The sequence below is a fragment of the Piliocolobus tephrosceles genome, chromosome 7, assembly GCF_002776525.5.
Source record: "Piliocolobus tephrosceles isolate RC106 chromosome 7, ASM277652v3, whole genome shotgun sequence".
In the NCBI taxonomy this organism is placed as follows: Eukaryota; Metazoa; Chordata; class Mammalia; order Primates; family Cercopithecidae; genus Piliocolobus; species Piliocolobus tephrosceles.
This window is the reverse complement of record NC_045440.1, coordinates 26,144,773-26,165,894: the sequence shown is the minus strand read 5'-3', so window position 1 is coordinate 26,165,894 and position 21,122 is coordinate 26,144,773. Positions and strand designations below refer to the sequence as shown.

The 21,122-nt window shown below is 50.5% G+C and overlaps 1 protein-coding gene across 1 annotated transcript in view; it reads left to right on the top strand.

Moving 5' to 3' along the window:
- The window catches only part of SCARA5 (scavenger receptor class A member 5), a 124,378-nt gene that overhangs the window by 82,050 nt on the left and 21,206 nt on the right, over nucleotides 1-21,122 (top strand). Inside the window, exons 5-7 of the mRNA XM_023216804.3 lie at nucleotides 1,949-2,029; nucleotides 4,451-4,549; nucleotides 6,958-7,014. Coding sequence (XP_023072572.1) covers nucleotides 1,949-2,029; nucleotides 4,451-4,549; nucleotides 6,958-7,014 — 237 coding nt within the window. The remainder of the gene's footprint in view (nucleotides 1-1,948; nucleotides 2,030-4,450; nucleotides 4,550-6,957; nucleotides 7,015-21,122) is intronic.

Sequence of the window (21,122 nt, the reverse complement as noted above, 5' to 3'; positions counted from 1 at the left end):
GGTGACAAGAGTGAAACTCTTGTCACCCAGGCTGGAGTGCAATGGCATGATCTTGGCTCACTGCAGCCTCTGCCTCCCAGATTCAGGCAATTCTGCTGCTCAGCCTCCAGTGTAACTGGGATTACAGGCATCCACCATCACACCTGGCTAATTTTTGTATTTTTAACAGATACAGGATTTCACCATGTTGGCCAGGCTGGCCTCGAACTCCTGACCTCAGGTGATCCACCCTCCTCAGCCTCCCAAAGTGCTGGATTACAGGCATGAACCACCATGCCAGGCCCCATGGTCCTCATTTGCTCTTGAAAAGCAGCACGAGGTGAGAGCTTGGAGTCTGGGTCTTCACAGCAGGTACAGGGATGTAAAGGTATGGTCCTGTCTCGGGGAGCTGGCAATTTTCTTAGGAAAGGTGGGACACAATCACTATGACAAGAGGACAAGGCAGGGTGAGATTACTTGTCAAATGGCACCAAGCACATGCATTCAAGCAACTCACACCAACTTTCAGCACGCTGGGTCAGAGAGGGTTTTGTGAGGAAGGGGCAGTTAGTCACCTGAGAGCTGGTAGTGACTGGAGGAGGTTGGCAGGGAGGGCTCATGGGCTCACTGGCTTGGGAACAGCAGGTACAACCATGGCTGGCAAGAAGATTCTGTAACTGGTGAGACGTCTAGACCCGTGGGTGTTGCAGAGTGGACACAGGCAGGTCACGTGGGTTGAAACCACAGCTGCCTCACTCACCGGCTGTGTGGTCTCAGATGAGTAACTGCAGCACACGGCATTGTCATGGGGACTGGATCCAATCACATATGACAGAATCCCTGGCACGCGGGAGCCCCAGCCTGGAGGGCAGCCCCACTCAGGAAAGATTAGAAACCTCTCTTCCATCCAAGTGCAAAAGCCAGACATCTGAGCATGACTCTGGCCTCTTCCTCCCCAGCTTTCACCAAAGTCAGTCTCTTCCACTTCCTAAGCAGCTTTTGTTCGTGTCCCTGACAACCCTCTGATGGCCGTGCTCCTCATCCAGGGGTCTCACATCCCATCTGGCTGGACTGAAAGCTCTGCCTCAGCCTCCCTCCTGTTCCCACCCATTTTCCACACTGCAGCCGGAGCCGTCTTCCTCATGTGCAAATCTGATTGAGCTCTTCTCTCAGGCCCCTCTGTGGCCTCTGGTGCCCTCAGGAGGGGCTGAGTCCAACACTCAGGCCGAGTCTCTAAAAGCTCCACTTTCTCATCCCAGTGTGTCCCCCACCTCTTATCCCACTGTGGCTTACGTATCTCTGTCTTCACTGTCAACCTTTGTAGGGATTGTTCCCTCTGCCTGGAACTGTCCCTTTTCACTCTTAGCCCAGGCTGCCACAACAAAATACCATAGACTGAGCCGCTTAAACAATAGGCATTTATTTCTCACAGCTCTGGAGGCTGAAAGTCCAGGATCAGGGTGTGGCAGGGCCGGGTTCTGGTGAGGACTCTCCTCCTGGTGTGCAGACTGCTGCCTTCTTGCTGTGTCTATTTGAGAGAGAGAGAGACCTCCCTGGTGTCTTTTCTTATAAAACCACTAATCCCATCATGCGGGCTCACCCCTATGACTTCATCAAAACCTCATCACCTCCCAAAGACCCCACCTCCTAAAACTGTCACACTGGGGATTAGGGATTCAACATATGGTTTTGGGAGGGGACACACATATTCAGTCCATAGCACACTCTCTCAACCCTCTGTTTACTTAGCTCACTCCTCTTTCTCTTTGAGAGTTCACTTTGGATATTACTTCTTCCAGGAAGCCTTTCCTGATGCCCCCTGAGACTGGGCTGAGGGTTCCCTGTGAGTTTCCAGAGCTAATGCTGTCCCTTCCTCTCCTTAGAGAGGACATTTTGTTTCCTCTACAGATGACCTGGTCCTGTTCCAGAAGGCAACCCCCTAACCTCAGTACTGTTTTTGCCTTTCCAGGGCCACCGGGACCCAAAGGTGATCAGGGGGATGAAGGAAAGGAAGGCAGGCCTGGCATCCCTGGATTGCCTGGACTTCGAGGTAATGGGCATGCCCCTGGGAGGGATCTGGGAGAGACCCCCAATCCATCTCTGCTACCTACTTTCTTGATGGTATAAATGCCAGGGCTCCCCAGGGGAGCACCCAGTCGACTCCGCCTCAACGCCTCAAACGCTGTGTTCCAACAAGAGACTAAGACGTTGCTGGTGTCACGATGGGATGCAGCACATACTTTTTCTTAGCAAGTGCCACAATCTGAAGGAAAAGGGTACAGTACAGGCCTGCAGTTCCCTGAAGCCCCTTCCCAGCCCAGGAGCCAGGGTCTGTGTGAGCAGAGTGTGCAGAAGGCGTTGGAGATGTTTTGAGATTCAGACCAACCCTTCAAAGATGCTATCCCATCAGTGTTTCCTGATCAGCAGCCATCTGCCACCCTCCCGCCCCACCATGGCTCCTGCCAACCCTGCCCAGGTCTACGAATGGGTCATGAATGCCTATCCCTTCCCCTTTTGATCCCTCCCCTCCCCATCCTGCTGCACGCAGCAACAGCCCTGAAGAGCCAGTGGCTGGTGGGGAAGGTACTTTGGGCCTTCTAGAAAGGCAAGGTTCTTCTTAGACTCACTGTCTCCAAAGCTCCTGTTGAGTTCCTCCGTTGTACCTTGCCGGCCAGTCTGTCCTTTCCTGAGCCTGTGCTGCGTGTAACATTTTGCTGGGAGACTGTGGTCTTCTGAGTGATGGAAGAAAAGGAAACAGAGGGAGAAAGGTGCCCGGTTATTTATTTTAGGAATTATAGCCCCAAACCTTCTGCTTCCTAAATCTCTAAGACGTTGCAAACACAGTAGAGGAGACAGTGCCTGGAGGAAGGAGAAATCCCAGCCCAGTCTCTACTCCTGGCCTTCCCCTCTCAGGGAACCTCCCTAAAGTCAGCACTGAGGCTGCTCAGGGGCTCATGGGGCTCTGGAACTGCATTTTCTGCCTTAGGGAATCATAAGATGGGGAGCCTGGGGCACAGCTTGTGCTAAATCAAGAATTCTGTGGCAGCGGAGCTATTGGACTCTGGGAACGGATATGTTGTATTAGGAGGGAAAGGGAGGAAACCCAATCAGCTCTCTGAGAAACCCGTCTTCTTCCAGTCATTGGACCTTAGGACTAGAGGAATAATTCATTACTGGGAGACAGATTTCTCCAAGTCCCAGAAAACACCCAAAGCAAACCAACTCACTTTCCAAGCAGGAAAGAACAATTAGTCAGTTAATTAAGGGTGCTCTGCTTTGGAGAGATAACTGTGCCTTAGGCCAGGCCTCATGGGGGCCAGGGCTCTCACTCGGTCAAGCACTTGTTTATGCTGGCTCTGCATGGTGCTGTCACCGCAGGAGGTGGCCAAGGGGCCTCATGGCCAAGAGCCCTGGGGTTTGATCGGCAGCAGGCCATCCATTTACTGACCTCGCCTCCAATCCCTTTTGCTATACCTCCCTGTGTGTATGCAAGGGAAGGGATCTTTTTGTGTTTGTTTGTTTTTTTTTTTTTCCTTAAATAAAATGAGAAGCTATTTTTTCTTCCACCCACCCCCCTCCCTAAGTACCTGTAAGCCCTGTTGATCCAGCATGAAGTGATGCTGACTGACCATGAACTTTTATTTCAGCAAGAGCAGGGCTCAGATCCTGCCTCCAACACTGCTATGTGACCTTGGCCAGTTTACTTAATCTCTCTGAGCTCCGATTGGCTCATTTGTAACACAGGCAGAATAATCCCTCCCAGTGTTGTGATGATTAAATGAGATACTTAGCATCCAGAGCAGGGCCTGGCACACAGAAAGTGCTCAAAAAAGTGTTTACTGATTCTAGGCCGGGTGCGGTGGCTCACGCCTGTAATTCCAACACTTTGGGAGGCCAAGGCAGGCAGATCACTTGAGGTCAGGAGTTTGAGACCAGCCTGGCCAACATGGTGAAACCCTGTCTCTACTAAAAACACAAATGTTAGCTGGGCGTGCTGGCGTGCGCCTGTAATCCCAGCTACTTGGGAGGGTGAGGTGGGAGGAATGTCTGAACCTGGGAGGCGAAGGTTGTAGTGAGCTGAGATGGTGCCACTGCACTCCAGCCTGGGTAACAGAGCGAGATATTGTCTCAAAAAAAAAAAAAAAAGTGTTGCTGATTCTAAATCTCCAGCATGCTCAAGGGCAAAGGAACACCCCCAAAGGGATAGGCACCGCTACCGTCACTCACAACAGCACTGGACCTTTCTAACGGGAGGATCCCGAGCCTGACGGATGCAGGGTGTGCATGGGGAGGGTCCGTGTGGACCTGTTTGACTCTGCTGTGGCGGCATCTTTAGATTAACAGAAAAAAACCAGACACAAAGGCTAAAAGAGGATGTGTGGGGGAGGCTGAGCCTTGAATCTGCGATGACCTCTGAGGGTCCTTCCTGCTCTGCATCTGAGGCTCTGCCATTTGTCTGTTTTCTCCCCAGGTCTGCCCGGGGAAAGAGGTACCCCAGGATTGCCCGGGCCCAAGGGCGATGATGGGAAGCTGGGGGCCACAGGACCAATGGGCATGCGTGGGTTCAAAGGTAATAACAACCTCAGTTTTCCCTGAGCCTCACCACCAGTCCCAGGCAGCATGTGGGCATTGGCGTGGAGGGCCAGGACTCTCATCTTCACTGTGCCATGGACCAGCGGGGAAACCTTGTGCAAGTCGCTTCATTTTGTTAAAGCATTTAGTTTTTCTTCTAAAAACTAGAAACTCTCAGCCAGGCGTGGTGACTCTTGCCTGTAGTCCCAGCATTTTGAGAGGACCAGGCAGGAGGACTGCTTGAGCCCGAGAGTTTGAGATCAGCCTGGGCAACACAGCAAGACTCCATCTCTAGAAAATATAAAATAATTAGCTGAGTGTGGTGGCACGTACCTGTAGTCCCAGCTACTTGGGAGGCTGAGTGGGAAGGATCTCTTGAGTCCCGGAGTTGGAGGCTGTAGTGAGCTATGACTGTGCCACCACCCTGGGTGACAGAGCAAGAGCTCATCTCTAAAACAAAATAAAACAAAACACACACACACAAATCTAGAAATCCTCATGGTATATATTTCACAGGTCTGTCAGGAGGAGTGAGCAAGCATGTATGTGTGCAAATGCTAAAGTCCTTGTAGAAATACAAGGGACTGTTATGATAGGTTGCAGCCCAGAGATGTAATCAGAGAAAGCCAGCAAGGTGACCCGCAGGGCAGACACCAGGGCTGCAGGCCCAGGACAGCCCTCCTCCCCCAGTCCTGCCAGACTCCTGACCTTCTCTATACTCTTCTATTCCCCCAGGATTTACAACTTTAATTCAGTTCTCAGATTTACAGTGCCAAAAATGTTCTTTCTGATTTGCTCTTCTTCCTGTAGGCAGTCCCCATGTTTATTTTTAGGGGAACCTACTTTTACGAGTCTTTTCATGCTCGCTTCAATATTGTCTAAACCTCCTAGCATCACTGCGGAAGATGAGGACATCTGATGCTCTTTCCCCAGGCTTTCTACTCCTCACTTGTTAAAATGAAAACTAAGAAAAAAGTACTACTAATCATTCCCACCCCGTGTCTAGGGTGATCTCTTGATCTTGGATCACTGATAAATTTTATTTTACTTTCTGGTCGGTGATGAAACAGGCTGAGGTTTTCTTTTCTTTTATGATCCCATTTTAAAAAGTTGATTTTAAAACAGATTGTAAAAGCAGCACATGCTTGTTGAAAATAAAATTAGAGACTGGGCAAGGTGACTCATGCCTGTAATCCCAGCGCTCTGGGAGGCCAAGGCAGGAGGATCACTTGAGACCAGGAGTTCAAGACCATCCTGGCCAATATGGCGAAACCCTGTCTCTACCAAAAATGCAAAAATTAACTGGGCATGGTGGTGCACACCTGTGATCCCAGCTACTCAGGAAGCGGAGGCAGGAGAATCACTTGAACACGGGAAGTGGAGGTTGCAGTGAGCTAAGATTGCACCACTGCACTCCAGCCTGGGCCTGGGTGACAGAGTGAGACCCTGTCTCAAAAATAAATAAATAAATAAATAAATAATTTAAAAAACAAAACAAATTAGACAACACAGAAGTTCATAAAGCTAAAAGTCTCCACCCCTCAGTTCCCCCAGCTCTTATTCTTTAGAATAACTACTGTCAGTGCTTTGGAGCCTACCCTGCCAGATAGTTTTCTGAGCACATTCCTATATATGTATATGGCTGCCTTTTTTTATTTTTTATTTTTTCAAGTCTTAGATCATCCTGGGCATTCTCCCCTGGAATTTGCTGGCTTTCTTTTTTCACCAGACAGCATGCCCGTGGGCTTTTGATTTGCAGATGTCTTCCTGGAGGTCCTTAGAATTGAAGTCCCTTGTCATTTTAATGTCCAGGGAGTGGTGCCAGGATTTTCTACTTCTTTGTAGAGGGAGATGCCAGCTGGCCAAAGAGGTCATATCCTCTTTTATCTATCTCCTTTAGCCATATCCTGGGAAGGAAATGCCACAATTCCCTGGTGTCTCACACTTACGTTTTATGATCTCTCCCACAAGAAAACCTGCTTGACGTAGAACCCGCCTTTCCCCCTATTTAACAAAAGCCCCCTCTCCCTTGTTTTCCCCTGGGCTCGTTAGAACAAACTTGGATGTGGACTTCTAAAACCCCGAGTGTTTAATAGGAGTATCTTTGACTTGTCTTTTTCCTGCAAAATTCCACGTGCTCTTTGAGGCTGTGCTGGTAGAGGCTGCTCTTTGGTTCTTTACGAAGGGGTGGGATTTTCTCACCCGTGCCTCGTCCTTCTCGGGGTACCCAGGGCAGATGGCAGAATTGGCTGCCCTCTTCTCCTGCCTGCTGGGCTCTTCAGTTGCTGCTGGCTCCCGCCTGAGGGTTTCTCTGGTCTCGAGTTCATCAATCTCCTGCAGGTACCATTTTTTTCACAATTAGGATTTGTTTCCATTTCTAATGCCAGTTTTCCTTCTCTGTTTTAGGTGACCGAGGCCCAAAAGGAGAGAAAGGAGAGAAAGGAGACAGAGTCGGGGATGCCAGTAAGGAAATTTTGCTGGGGTCCCGGGATATGGTCTTGGCACAGGGCTAGCTGTCTCCCGAGCAGCTCCATGAGTTTGGAGGTTCAGAGGCTGGAGCCATGGCTGGGGTTCAAGTGTCAAAGGAGGCTCCCTACCTTTTTTAGGGCTCTGTTGGTCTAGCAAGAGATGCTGATAGACCCCAGGGGCACTGGCCACATTTCCTGAGGAGTCATAAACCTAGTGATTGTGTGCATGGATCTGGAGGCTTCCCCTGGCCGCTCACTAGCCCAGCTGGGTATAATCTCTGTGCCTCAGTGTTCTCATCTATAAAATGGGGATAACAGGAGTCCTTACCTCATAAGGTCGTTGTGAGAATTGAATGAGTTAATCTGTGTAAAGTGCTTATGATCGTGCTGGACACCTGATGAGGACTCAGTACCTGTTTGTGATTATTATTCTGTGTAATACACCCACTCAGACACACTTCCTAAAATCATCGGAGGTGCGTGCAGAAATTCAGCTACTGACCTTGTTAAAGGCCTCCCCTCCCTGGGTGTTACACAGGGAAAGGTGCAGAGACAAAGTGGCATCGCCTTTGTTTTCCCCGTTTGCCATTGATGGAGGAGTGACGCTGGAGAGCTCACGATCCGGCAGACCACCCGGTTAGGAGTGGACGTCTTTCTGATGCAGTCCTTGCTAGAATGTTGACAAGGGAATCCGCTTATTTAGTTGTGCCACTCTTCTAGGGTTTACTTTTCCCCACAAAGTGCTACATGTAGAATCTTGGAGACTTGCCGGAGAAGAATGAGCAGTCTCCTAGCCAAGTTGAAAAAGCAGCAAAAGAAAAATCCCCAAACCCAGCATGTGGTGTAAGTTGGCTCTGTCCCATGCGAGGGCGCAAGCAGAATATCACTGCCTCTGGCATGTGGGCTCCGGTCTTGTCTCTGGGAGGATGGGGCCTGGGGAAAGAGTCTCTGTGTTATAGCTTCCCCCCCGGATACTCAGGGACTGGGGCCACTGCAGAGTCACAAGCTGCGCATAGAAAGGGGTCTCATGACACCCAAATAAATCAAGAAGACTGTCAGCCCCACAAAAGCCCCATTGAAATTCAACACAATACCACAACCCACAGCACCGCAACCCACAGCACCACAACCCACAGCACCACTAATCATTAGCCATAGGCCTCCATAAATAGGAGAAGGTTTTGAAGAGAAACCTACAAACCCTATAACCAAAAGGACACTTAATAAAAATATAGCATGTGCCATTATTCCCACAAGGACTATAACCATGACTAATGACATGAAAAATTATTGTTATACTTCATCTCTAAGAACACTAATGGCCAAGACCCGCAAAACACACCCACTAATAAAAATTATTAATTACTCATTCATTGATCTTCTCACACCATCTAACATTTTTATATGATGAAACTTTGGCTCACTTCTTGGTGCCTGCCTAATCCTCCAGATCATTGCAGGATTATTCCTGGCCATGCAGTACACATCAGACACTTTAACTGCCTTCTCTTCAGTTGCTCGTATCAGCTGAGATGTAAACTACAGCTGAATGGTCTGTCATTTTCATGCTTCCTTGGCCTCAGTAGGTCCTTCAGATGAGATCAAGCACACTCAGGGTGGTATGGCGCAGTAGGCCCTTCAAATGACACTTGCGTCGCAGCTGTGCAGGACCAGAAGGAGACCTCACTCCCGAAAAGAGGCCTCCCCAAGGACCACCCACACTTAAACTTGCCCCTGCTTCCTCTCTGCCCTCCCCTCCCTGAGGCATGATTCAGGATCAAATAGGAGCAAGGCAGGTGACAGCACCTTGTCCTCGAAAGTGATGGACTTGTCCGCAGTAAAGCCAGTGCCCAGGCTGATTCTGGACCTCCCACACTCAGCCCACCTGAAGTGCTAAAGTCCACAAGGTCATCTGTGAGCTTCACAGTTCTTCTAGCATTCTCTAGAGTCCCTTTCAAGGGCTGCTTAACTGGGTGTGTCTGACTGAATGGGGCCATCTAGTAGACCCGATCTGATCCGTTTTGTCTAAAGGGCTGGGTCCTGAATGTCATCTTCGGGGTGCTGTTTTTCCCTGCTCTGTTTGTTGACTGGTTTCTGACAGAATGCTGCCAAGGTAGCCGAGAAGGATCGTGGCATTCAGTTCTGAGAAATAAACGACTCCTGATGGGGGTGGGCAGGAAGGGAGGAACTGTGTGGAAAGATGGCCTTTGAGATCAGAAACACTGCCCGCATGCCAGAGGGGCTCTTGTCAGGAATTCTCTGGCGGCTCTTCTTTCAGCAGACTTGAGAGAGCCGTGAGGAGGTCGAGCCAGCAGGGCGTTCCCCGTGCTGCGGAGGATGTGTGGTCTCTCTTCACCTTGCTCCTGTGGGCCAGGCTGGTGGACTCTGCACTGGGATTGGGCCCTGAGGCCAGAGCATGGTGCGGGGAGGTGAGAGCCAGAGCCACAGGGCTGCAGGGCTCCCTGGCCATGGGTGGGGACGCGTGGGGGAAGGGCACCCCATCCACTTGGCCCTGGGGCCTCTTGACTGCACAGCAAGAGGTGACATCAGCTCTGGACGGCCTCCCCTCAGGGACTGAGGCTTTCTTTCCTGCCTTGAAGAGCTACACCCTCGCTGCCGCCCAGAACTCAGACAGAACCCAGAGCCTGAGCTTGCACAAAGTGCTGAGCTTTTCTTCCCTGCTCTCTGACAAGACCCCACCCCCAGTGGTCTCCAGGGGCAGTGAAACTGGGAGGCGAAGGGGCTGAGCAGAGACCACTCCGTGGACAGGAAGCTCTACACAACATGCGGAGGACCCTGGGAGACCCAGAGGAATCGCAGAACAAAGAAACTGGCAGGCCAGCCTCCATCTTCCATTTTCAGAGGCCCGTAGCGGAGGACGGACTTCTAACGTCCTTAGGCCAGGGCCGAGGCTGAACACCATCCTCAGTCCCTGACTTCCCGACCCTGGGATGGGAGCTATGGCCCCGGGTCTTGGGCAGTAGGGCCGGGCTCCTTAAAACCCCAAGTAATCCCCTCTTTCACTGGTAGCTCCAGATGCAGACATAAGGACCCTGGGGCTGAAGGGGAACAGTCGTCGCGATTGGGGGCTGAGCTCTGTGTCTGTCCCATTGCGGGCTGTCTTCCCACAGCCTCCGCCCGCCCGCTTGCTCTGACCACACCAACACCAAGCTGTATTCAGCCTCCTGCTTATGTTTCCAGGGAATTCCAGTCCCAGAGGCATTAACCATATCCCTGAGACCCGGGCTCTGTGGGGGAGAGTCAAGGCTCAGCTTTCAGAAAAGTGTGGAAATTCTGACGGACATGGTGCCCGTGTCTGAGGGTTTCTTAGTCATTCCCTGCACCCTGGGAAGCCCCACCGTAGGATCTACGGGCTGGGAAAAAAGCGTTTGCAACACCAGAGAGCTACCCTCCTCCACAAGCCAACATCGTGCAGGAAGAGCCACTAACCAGGGTGGCCTCTGGTAACCCCGAGGCCTTTAAACCCTCCCAAACACCTCCGAAGCCCGCGCCATTAGCAGCAAAGACCTGAAGTTCCAGCAGATGGGGATGAGACTGGGCAAAAGGGACTGGTGAGAAAACACGGCAGACACCCTTCACTTGGGACGTGGGAGCTGGGGCTTTTCCCTGGAAGCGGGCATGCCACAGAAGGCTTCTCAGGACCCATCTGAGTCCACATTAAAATATTTTTCAGAACAAAAATCTTGCCATTGTTTACCCATGTTTTGATCTGAAGTCATAGGATTTTAGGGTTGGATGGGTTTCAGACCCATTCCTCTCTCTCGCCCGACCCCACCCCACCGGTTTTCACAACAGAGACCAGCAACAGACAGATGGGAGGGAGCCCCAAAATCACCCAGCCTAGGTCATGGCCAAATTGGGTCTAGAATCCAGATGTCCTGATTTCTGCTTGATGAGAGATAAAGGTTTTCTTCAGTCAAGGACGATATCAGTCATTCCGTGACATGTTTGGCTTTTGGGAGTTTGGCCAGGAAAAAAAAAAAGAAAGAAAGAAATGCTACGTATACACATCTCAAGAGAGAAATACATTTGTTTTACCCGAGTAGATGGTCCATTTGCAGGAAAAATAAATAGTATTTTCGCAACTAAGGGGTGGGTGAAGAATTCAGTTTTTTTAAGTCCCACATCATGAATTTAAAGCAGGATATAAGTTTGGATTGTTTAAAAAACCTTTCTCAGTTTGGTTTCACATGGAAACAAAATATGCAGATGACACCAGGGTGAATTCTAAACCAGAGTTTGTTGATGGTTATCATTCATAGCTTAGAGCACTTGAAAAATATTTAACACTTTGTGCATGTTTTCAGTATTTAGGGAAGTGAGTTTGGGGAAGAGGGGAGCAGTGGGCACCCCAGCATGCAGTGTAAACTCAAAATGAATGATCGGAGGAGGAAGTTTCTAGACAGTTTTCCCCATAGCTGCTGAGATGTTTCTGTTCCTGTTTTACAATCAAGGAGGAAGAGTCCTCTGGAGTCCTTGGACTCCCTTCTCCCATCCCTGTGCCTAGAGTTTGCTGTACCAGGTGCCCAGGGGAATCTGTTTAGGACAAGGGAACACCAAAAGTTAGCCTTATCTCAGGCATGGAGAGACACAGTGACTGCACCTTGTTTTTCATTTTTTGGGGTTTTTTTTTAGATGGAGTCTCGCTCTGTCACCCAGGCTGGAGTGCAGTGGCACGATCTCAGCTCACTGCAACCTCCACCTCCTGCGTTCAAGCGACCCTCCTACCTCAGCCTCCAGAGTAGCTGGGATTACAGGCACATGCCACCACGCCTGGCTAATTTTTGTATTTTTAGTAGAAATGGGTTTTCACCATGTTGGCCAGGCTGGTCTTAAACTCCTGACCTCAGGCAATCCGCCTGCCTCGGCCTCTCAAAGTACTGGGATTACAGGCATGAGCCACCGTGCCCAGCTGACCCAAGTCTTAAAGAGTAAGTTCGTGTCCACCAGGTGGATGTGGAAGTTGAAGGCGTCCCAGGTAAAGAGAACCATGCTTAAAACAGCATAGCATTGTCTGATCCTCCCAAATAGTACAGCACGGCAAGGGTTTGGGATGTAAGAGACAAAAAATAAGGCTGGAAAGGAACGCGGGGATAACCAAGGGCCTTGCAGTGGTCAGGAGTTTAGGCTTGAGCCTCTGGGCACTAGGAAGCCATCCACAGGATTGTAATGGCAGAGCCTCGGCTGTCCCTGATGGCCCTTTGCACGCGACCAATGCCTGGTGCGTGGTAGACAGACCCTTCCTCCCGGGAAAGGCCACATTCCAAATCCAAGTTTCTTTTCTGCTCCTGCTCCTTCTCTTGTCTGCACTTCCACTTCCAGCAAATCCTGTTTTTCAGAAACATTTCCTGAGGAGATGCGACCCCAACTGTATGCAGTTCTGTAGGAGCAGCGCTGGTGTGGAGCAACAAAAAGGAAGATTCATTTCCCCTGCTCATTCCCAAGTGGCTGACCCCAACTATGCAGGCATTTTGCACACTGACCAATGCCCTAAGTCCTGCTGGATGTCCCACCATTCAGTTCCATTCTGACATAATCTACCTGGAGTTAGCGAAGACCCCACAGGGTAAGGGCTCAGTCCCACAGGCTGCCGCTGACTTCAGATGAAATCTCAAATCCAAGCTTCCAGAAGTTCTAAGCAATCGACTGGAAGTCGGAGATTCCCTTTAGACCCCCTCCTTGGGTTTGATTATTTGCTAGAACCCAATTCACAGAACTCAGGAAAAGTTAGGTTCATCAGTTTATTATAAAGGACACAATTCAGGAACAGATGGATGGGAGAGATGCAGAGGGCAAGGTATGGGGATGGGGCGCAGAGCTTCCCTGCCCTCCCTGGGCATGCCGCCCTCCAGGTACCTCGATGTGCTCAGCACCGCACCTCTCTGAACCCTGTCCTTTTGGGTTTTATGGGGGTTTCATTACATAAGCATGACTGATTAAATCACTGGCCATTGTTACTTGAATTCAATCTGCAGCCCCTCTCCACTTCCAAGTAGGGCTGAATGGGCCAACCTTCTAATCACGTGGTTGATTTCCCCGACAACCAGCACCCCTATCCTTCGATCCCACCCAAACTCAGGTATGGTTGGAAGGGGCTTATTATGAATTTTGAAAAGATGCTCCAGAGCTATTTCAGGAGTAGGGACAAAAAGCAGATTCTCACAAGAGACGCTCCTGTCACTCTTATCACTTAAGAAGTTACAAGAGTTCTAGGAGTTCTGGCTGGGAGCTGGAGATGAAGACCAAATACTTCTTATTATATCAGTATCACAGTAGCAAACCTTAAATCCAAGTCCTGTTTTCACCTCACTGGCTATGTGGCCCTGAGGCTAGTCGCTTAGCCTCCCCGGCCACAATTTCCTCTTTTTTCCCCTATTCTGTGCAGAGGATGAGATCTGGCCTTCCAGACATTCTGGTTTGCCAAGATCCCATCTTAAACCTTCCAAAAACAAATCCAGTGACTATTCCTAAAAGCTCCCAGTGACCCCTTCCACGGGAGCTTCTGCACTGCTGTGTGCAGAAAACAGTTCCATTCTGATTAATCCATGCTGTGAGTGGTTTGATGACTTCACATACATTCAAGAGGACCTGGAAAAATTAAAGGCCTGGCCCCTTTAAGAAGTCAGGTGGTAAAATAAGGATGTGCAGAGGCGCCTGCGAGTCAGGGACAGCTGAGCTTGCTGCATTAAGTTCATCTCTTTAAAAGGTATTTTCAGCATCCCTGGCCAGAGGGAGAGAGACCAGAGCTGAGCCCGTGCCCTGGCAGGGAAAAAATGCTTAGGCAAGGAGAAATGAAATCCTCCCTCCCAGGAATCCTAAGAAGTCATTAACAGGGCCACTAATATTTGTACTCTGGATATATGCTAACCGAAGGCAGGAACCAGGGCCAAAGCCTGGGAAGAACTGCTAGTTGGAAGAAAATAAACAAGGCAGTGTGGAGTTTATGTTCAGATTTAGCAGCCAGGTGAGTGCGTGGGACTTGGGAGGCTTGGCTGCTGTGACACCTTATCTAGTGGGGGCATTTCACGCGTAAGTTGAGGTGACCAGTCTGACTGCTGCCTAATCCCTATTCTTTGTATGTGCATTGCCTGCTCTGTCTCCACTTCTCTGCTTACACAGGCAGCTGAGCCTGCGGTGCCGCCCTTCCCTCCCGACCAGGGACTGTACATCCCCAATCCCCTGGCAGACATGCAGTGGTTTTGGGGATTTGCCCTGCAAGAAAACTGTCTTAGTAATACCAACATCAGACGAAGGTGAACACGGAATCATCTACGAAAACCAGTGAAAGAAATGACGCTGAGATCTTTGATGTGGGTTTTGAACAAAGAAAAGTTTTTATGTTGAGATGCACATGAAAACCAAGAGTGGTTTGACTGTTTGTTTAGAAAACATTTCAAACAAACTTGGGAATTGTCCTTAATCTCCATGACCCCGAGCTCCCGTTATGCTGGGAGTGAATGCAGCTGCGGGCTCTGCCGATTGAGTCCGGGAGGTCCCCGGGAGCCTTTGATGTCACTGGATCAGCTCTCACTGCCACCACATGAACTTCACAGCCCTAGGTACCCCCTGTCCTTTGGCATGGAAGCCACCTTGGAGGGTGCTTGGGGCCAGCTATCTAGTTGGACTTACTTCCCCTGGGGCTGGATTTCAGCCTCTTCTTTTTCCTTTCTTTTTTTTTTTTTTTTTGAGACTGAGTCTCACTCTGTCACCCAAGCTGGAGTGCAGTGGTGCGAACTCAGTTCACTGCAACCTCCTACTCCCGGGTTCAAGCGAGTCTCCTGCCTCAGCCTCCTGAGTAGCTGGGATTACAGGCGCACACTACCATGCCCGGCTAATTTTTGTACTTTTAGTAGAGACAGGGTTTCACCATGTTGGTCAGGCTGGTCTCGAACTCCTGACCTCGTGATCCACTCACCTCAGCCTCCCAAAGTGCTGGCATTACCGGTGTGAGCCACTGTGCCCTGTCTCAGCCTCTTTTCTTTAGGGAGACTTTTATTGAGTTCAGATGGAAGAAAGAGACAGGCGAAGCCATAGTAAACCTCCCTGGGAGGTCTTGGGGCCATGGTGGCAGGAGGGGTATATGGCTAGCTTTCTCGCTGACTCAGAGGCTTGAAAAGTCACTTGCCATGGTGCCTGGGTCCCCCACCACGATCTTCAGGGGTTGTATTGAGTTCAACACTATTGACAGGCGACTACCCAGTCACTGAGCTCCTACATGTTTCAGAATAACTCTAGGGTATGTCATCATCCCATCTAACTGAGGAGGAAACCACGCTGAGAGGTTACATTCCTCGCCCAAGGTCCTAGAGTTAGAGAGAGGTAAACCTGGTTCTCAAGGCAGTCCCAACCTTTGAGGATTTATGGTGCAGAGGTGGAGAATCATCCCAGAAAGGGGACTCAGACCTAGAACCTAGAGGAGGAGGAGAACTGGGATAGGAACTAGGGCAGGGAGGGGATGGCAGAACCCTCCCAGGAAGGTCCACTAGCCCTGGGCACATGAATCTGAGCCTTCAAGAAGGGTGCCTTACGGATGTCAGCACCTCCCCACAGGGTGTACAGCTAGGAGTGCTGCAGGCCTGATGAAACAGGCGCATAGCATCACTGTTTTCTCCTGGCTCTCCAGCATTTCTTTCTGGTTTTTTTTATTTTATTTTTTTTTTAATTTTTTTTTATTTTTGAGACGGAGTCTTGCTCTGTCGCCCGAGCTGGAGTGCAGTGGCCAGATCTCAGCTCACTGCAAGCTCCGCCTCCCGGGTTTACGCCATTCTCCTGGCTCAGCCTCCAAAGTAGCTGGGACTACAGGCGCCCGCCACCTCGCCCGGCTAGTTTTTTGTATTTTTAGTAGAGACGGGGTTTCACCGTGTTAGCCAGGATGGTCTCGATCTCCTGACCTCGTGATCCGCCCGTCTCGGCCTCCCAAAGTGCTGGGATTACAGGCTTGAGCCACCGCGCCCGGCCTCTTTCTGGTTTTAAATGCTTGTTGACTCTGACCTCTCACTGCCCTGTGAGAGGTTCAGGAGCTTCAGAAAGAACAGTACTCACTTGTCCACCCAGGCCACCCAGGAAATTCCTACAAATCCAGCTCTAAGCAGAGCTTCTGGGCCTTAATGGCATCCTCCCACTGTGATGGGGTGAGCTCCCGGTTCAGGACTGGGCAGGAAAAGCTCTTCATTTATTATTTGATCAGACACACTTTTTATTGAGCACTGGGTAGCCAGGAATAGCAAAATCAGAGCAAACTCGCCGTTTCCAGAGCACAGCTCGGGAGACAAGGAGGGGAGGTCACGGTTTTTAAAAGTCCAGTGCGATCCTCAGGGCAGTGACAATGCGCGAGATAGTTCTGTGGCTCCTTCTACCCAGCAAAGTCCCAAGTACCCCGTGTGACCCCTAAGTGGAGACACAGCACTTTGGAAACCCAGGTGTGGTCCTGGCGTGACTGCCTTGTCATGTGGCCTGGAGAGAGTCACTCACTCCCCTTCTCTGAGTCTCAACTTTCTCACCTGTAAAATGGGGCTAACACCACCTACCTTAGGGGAGGGCGGCAAAGACCCCATGACACCTGCTAATAAAAGTGCTTTGAAGAGTCGTAAAGGAAAATATTAAGAGCGGATTCCCATTAGGAAGTAGCATTTTATAAAGCACACCCACAGGCCAGACCACATTTTGAAAGCGATGCCCTCCAGGAGAGCCTGATCAGAAAATCCTTTTGCTTTTGGGATGGCCCCCGTCCTTCCCATATGGATCACATTTCCTGCCGAGCAGTGTCACCTCAGCCTCAGCAGAGCCCCTGTGCCGCAGGCCGGCTGGGGGCACGCGGAGTTCTTTCTTTACAAGAGAATGAAAGTTCAACTTCCTTAATGGGCAGATGGTCCGAATTATCCCTAGGGCTCTACTCTGCAGCTGCAGAAAATCAGAGCCTATTTTCCCAGCCCCATGTGTTTATTTCTGTTCTCCACGACCTCCTTTCTTTCCTCTTGTTTTGCTCTGGCAGGGGGACTGGAAGGCAGGAAAAACAAACATAAAGGAGCTGCAATCTTCCAGGCTTAGGGTGGGCTTTCCCTCTGCTTTTCTGTAGAGGCACAGTTCCCTGGACTTTGGGTCCCTTCTGGTGCACAGCCAAGCAGGTTCTGGGGTAGTTAGTGACCAGCTCCTTTCTTAGAGCCCCTCAAATGCTGTGAGTCCCATTCATCCATTCATTGCCCCACTCATTCATTCCACACCATCTGTTGAGCGCTGGAATGTGCCAGGCTCTCTGTTTGCTGCAGGGATGTTATCTGGAACCACAAGGATGCACAACGGTGGCTGCCTTCATGCAGCTTCCCATGGGGAGTGCAGAGAGACACGGAAGAGGGAATCACAGTGCAGGATTTCTCATTAGTGGGGAGCACATACTGAGGCCACAATCAGGGAAACCTTCCCAGAGGAGGTGACGTCTCTCTACCTTACAAGACCTCACAACTAGGGAGTTGTGTAGCTGGGGCTTGATCCCAGATCCATGCTCTCCCACAGAGCTTCTCAGCCTTGGCTGTGCACCAAAATCACCTACGAATTGTTCAAAACTGGCCCCTCACACGGGTGGGTGTCAAGAGCTTCCCAGGTGCTTCCTAGATACAGTCAAGACTGGAGCTACTGCTTTCAGTCTAAGACTCATTCCCTTAAGCCTGAGAATAGTGGATCTGGCAGACCCCATAGGGCTGTTGTGAGATGGATGAAAAGCACTTTATGTTTGGAGAGGGCTGTTATTAAATATTTGTCTTAAGTATTCAGCCTGAGAGTCGCCTCTGTGGATTGAAAATAACAAGCCTTTGCCCTTTTCTCTGACTCTGCCGTGTGGCAGCTGTGTGACCCTGAGCAAATTTTTACTTGACCTTTCTGAGCCTGTTTTCTCTTCTGTTAAATGAGCTGTAATAACTAATTCATGGAGCGGCTGTAAAGAAGAAATGAGCAAATGCACGTATGAAGCACTTTGCGCAGTGCCCAGCCTGTGCACGGTGGGACCTCAGTAGACAATCATTCTCTCCTCTGTTTATGCCCGACTTGAACTCCATCCTGGGTAGTACCCAGAACTTGGCTGTGTTGTCGCTGGGTTTGGGGATGGCTCTGAGCCAAGTGTAGCCAAGCCCTGCTTGCAGTAGATAGCTCTGAGGTTACCCCAGCCCTGGAAGCCAGTTCTGAGAGATGGCAGCCACTGGCCATTACATAGTCCTCCTAAACCTGCTGGGGGCGGAGGAATGAAACCGCTTGCTCAGTTGCACTGAAAGAAGGAAAAGGCTATTCCCCATCTCATACCCCAATGATAGCCATGAATCCTCAAGCACACAGTGTAAAATAAGGTAGGGAATAATCGGATACAAAACCCTGGGATGTCCAGAGATGCCATGGTGAGTAAGTGAAACCAGATCCTGGCTTTAAAATCCTGTAATGCATTCCCCAGAGATGCTGTCGGGTTCCCTTCCATTCCCAGAAGCAGGATGAGCAGCTGTCTGGCGTGCTACAGAGAGGAGAGGATCTGTGTGTTTGAAGTAGAGGGGAGGGGTTCAAGGCCAATGTCCAAGGCCCCTTCCAGCTCCAAGGTTCAGGGGCATCTGGGGTGAGACCCAGCCTGCTTTGCCTGGGACCCTACTTGTCTGACATATATATTTACAAAGCAAAGAGAGCAAGGAAATGTTTGTTTTGAGAGGAGAATCCCCACATAGTAGATTCCTAAGGTCTGCACGTGGAGCTCAAGCGTGGTCGCAGCCCTAGCATCGCATTCCTGGGCCATTCCAGAGCTGCCTTGCTTAACGAATAACATCCAGTTTGCATCAATGTACAGAAAGTTGCTGACAGCAGGAGCCTGTCTTCTGCCTCACGGATGGCCTGGTCCTGCCTCCTCTAATACGCTAAGAAGCCAGGAACCGAGCCCTGGGGAGAACAGAGGAAGTTAGGAGGAGACGCATTCAATTCAGGGAATGAGCCTTTTTGTTCCTGCTTCCTACAGGTGCAAAAAGGCTTTCAAGGATACATCCCATGGGTGTCTAAGCCATCCCAAGCATGGGGACCCTCGGAGCTGACCCACATGCTCCTGGGAGGACTGCCAGCTGGCCAGGGGTGGGAGCTCACAATGATGAAACCTCACACTAGGTGCCAAGTCCTTGACATGCCCTGTTGCTCCCAGCCGCCACTGTGATGCCCATTTTTAGGAGGTGAGGTGTGGAGAGGTCACTTCTGGCCCATGGTGGAGCCAGATTCCAAGCCTGCTCCTGAGTCCAGCCTGCCTCTTTCCACCCTCCTGAGTTGTCTCCCCACGGGAATCACCATAACAGTGTTTGACGCTGTGCAAATTCCTAATTTCCGCAGGACCCACAGCGGCAAGTAGCTGATCAGTTCTCAGACGGGTGCGTGGGATTCACAGGTGCCCTCCTCAGGCTTTTCCAGTCCCAAGGACCAGAGACTCATCCAGGTCATTTCAAGTAATGAGGATATGCGAGGAGATTTGGGATGACCAGGACCCATAGTTCAGGTGGGCCTTGTGGATCCTGGCATGAGAAGGTCATTCGGAATCCAAAGCCGTTCTGGGGGCCACTGCCCTTTGGCTCAGCTTTTCAGTGGGAGGCCTCTTCTCCGACATGGCTTATTGATTCCACCATCCCTGCCTCTCAGTCTCTTTGTGTCTGCTCGGCTCTCTCCGTATTCCCCAGTTTGGCCTCCCGGGAGAGGTGGCCCTGCTAATCTTCATCAGAGAGGCTTGGACAGAACTTCTGAGTCAGGCCAATGATTTATGGTCTTTCCCACGTGGAAGGCAATGCCCACAGGCCGTGAGCATGGCACACACCCGACCAGCCTGTCGAGAGCCACGCTCTAACCACATCTGATGTCTAAGACAGACAACGCTGGACCCTAGTTACAGTGATAAGAACAGATTGTAATCAGTGATAACTATTGCAGCAGGGAAGAGTCCAGCATGAACTGAATGCAACCTTGATGTGTACAGAGGTGACGGGTATTTTAAGGGAAAAGGAGGGATTAGGGAGAGGGAAGAGTGCGGACTCAGTAGAGTCAGGGAAGTGAAAAATTACAAAAAGCAGAAAGGAGCTAGTTCATGTAAAACCCATCTGGGTTTGATAGCTGGTGCTTATCACAGTGAGGTTTCTGCACTCCCACAGTGGCCAGGGGACAGGGGCCCCGTCTTCAGGTGTTGGCTGGAACATACAGGAAACTCTTTTGGTAGTCTTGCATTTCCTCAGGCAGGCACTTTAAGGGGGGCCAGATCATCCTAGGGGTGGAATCTTGAGCTCTTAGAAACTATATTAGTGGACTGGGCGTGGTGGCTCACGCCTGTAATCCCAGCACTTTGGGAGGCTGAGGCGGGCAGATCATGAGGTCAAGAGATTGAGACCAACCTGGCCAACATGGTGAGACCCTGTCACTACTAAAAATACAAAAAGTAGCCAGGCATGGTGGTGCACACCCATAGTCCCAGCTACTCAGGAGGCTGAGGCAGGAGAATCACTTGAACTCTGGACATGAAGGTTGCAGTGAGCCGAGATTGTGCCACTGCACTCCAGCCTGGATGACAGAGCGAGAGTCCTCCATCTAAAGAAAACAAAAACAAAAACAAAAACCTATAGTAGTGTCTGTTCACATCTATATAGACATGTCTCATGTCTTTATAGAGGGGAGATTGAGGTTCAGGAGAGCCTGGCTACAGAGCCTTTGTCACTGATCCGCTCAACAACCCTGAGAGGCCCATGTGACAGTGAGGAAATGAGGAAGAAGGTGTACTGATGCCTCTCAGACTTGCGAGAGCACTCGTAGCATGCCTGGACTGTCCCTGCCCATCCCGTCTCTACCCTGGGTTCCCCTCACCCACCATGCTGCCTGCTTCAGACCCACACCTGCCAGCACAGTCTGGAACTTCCTCGGGGCATTTTGCATCCAAAGAAGAGATAGGGTGAAATACGTCTGTGTCCCCAAGGCTAGATCGATACACGTTTAGAGATCAATTAGCAAGGCCGCGATCTAGAATGATCTACAGAAGAGCAGCACAAATCAATACAATCCAGGGTCAGGCCCCAAGTCACTGTGTGCACAGCGAGCTGT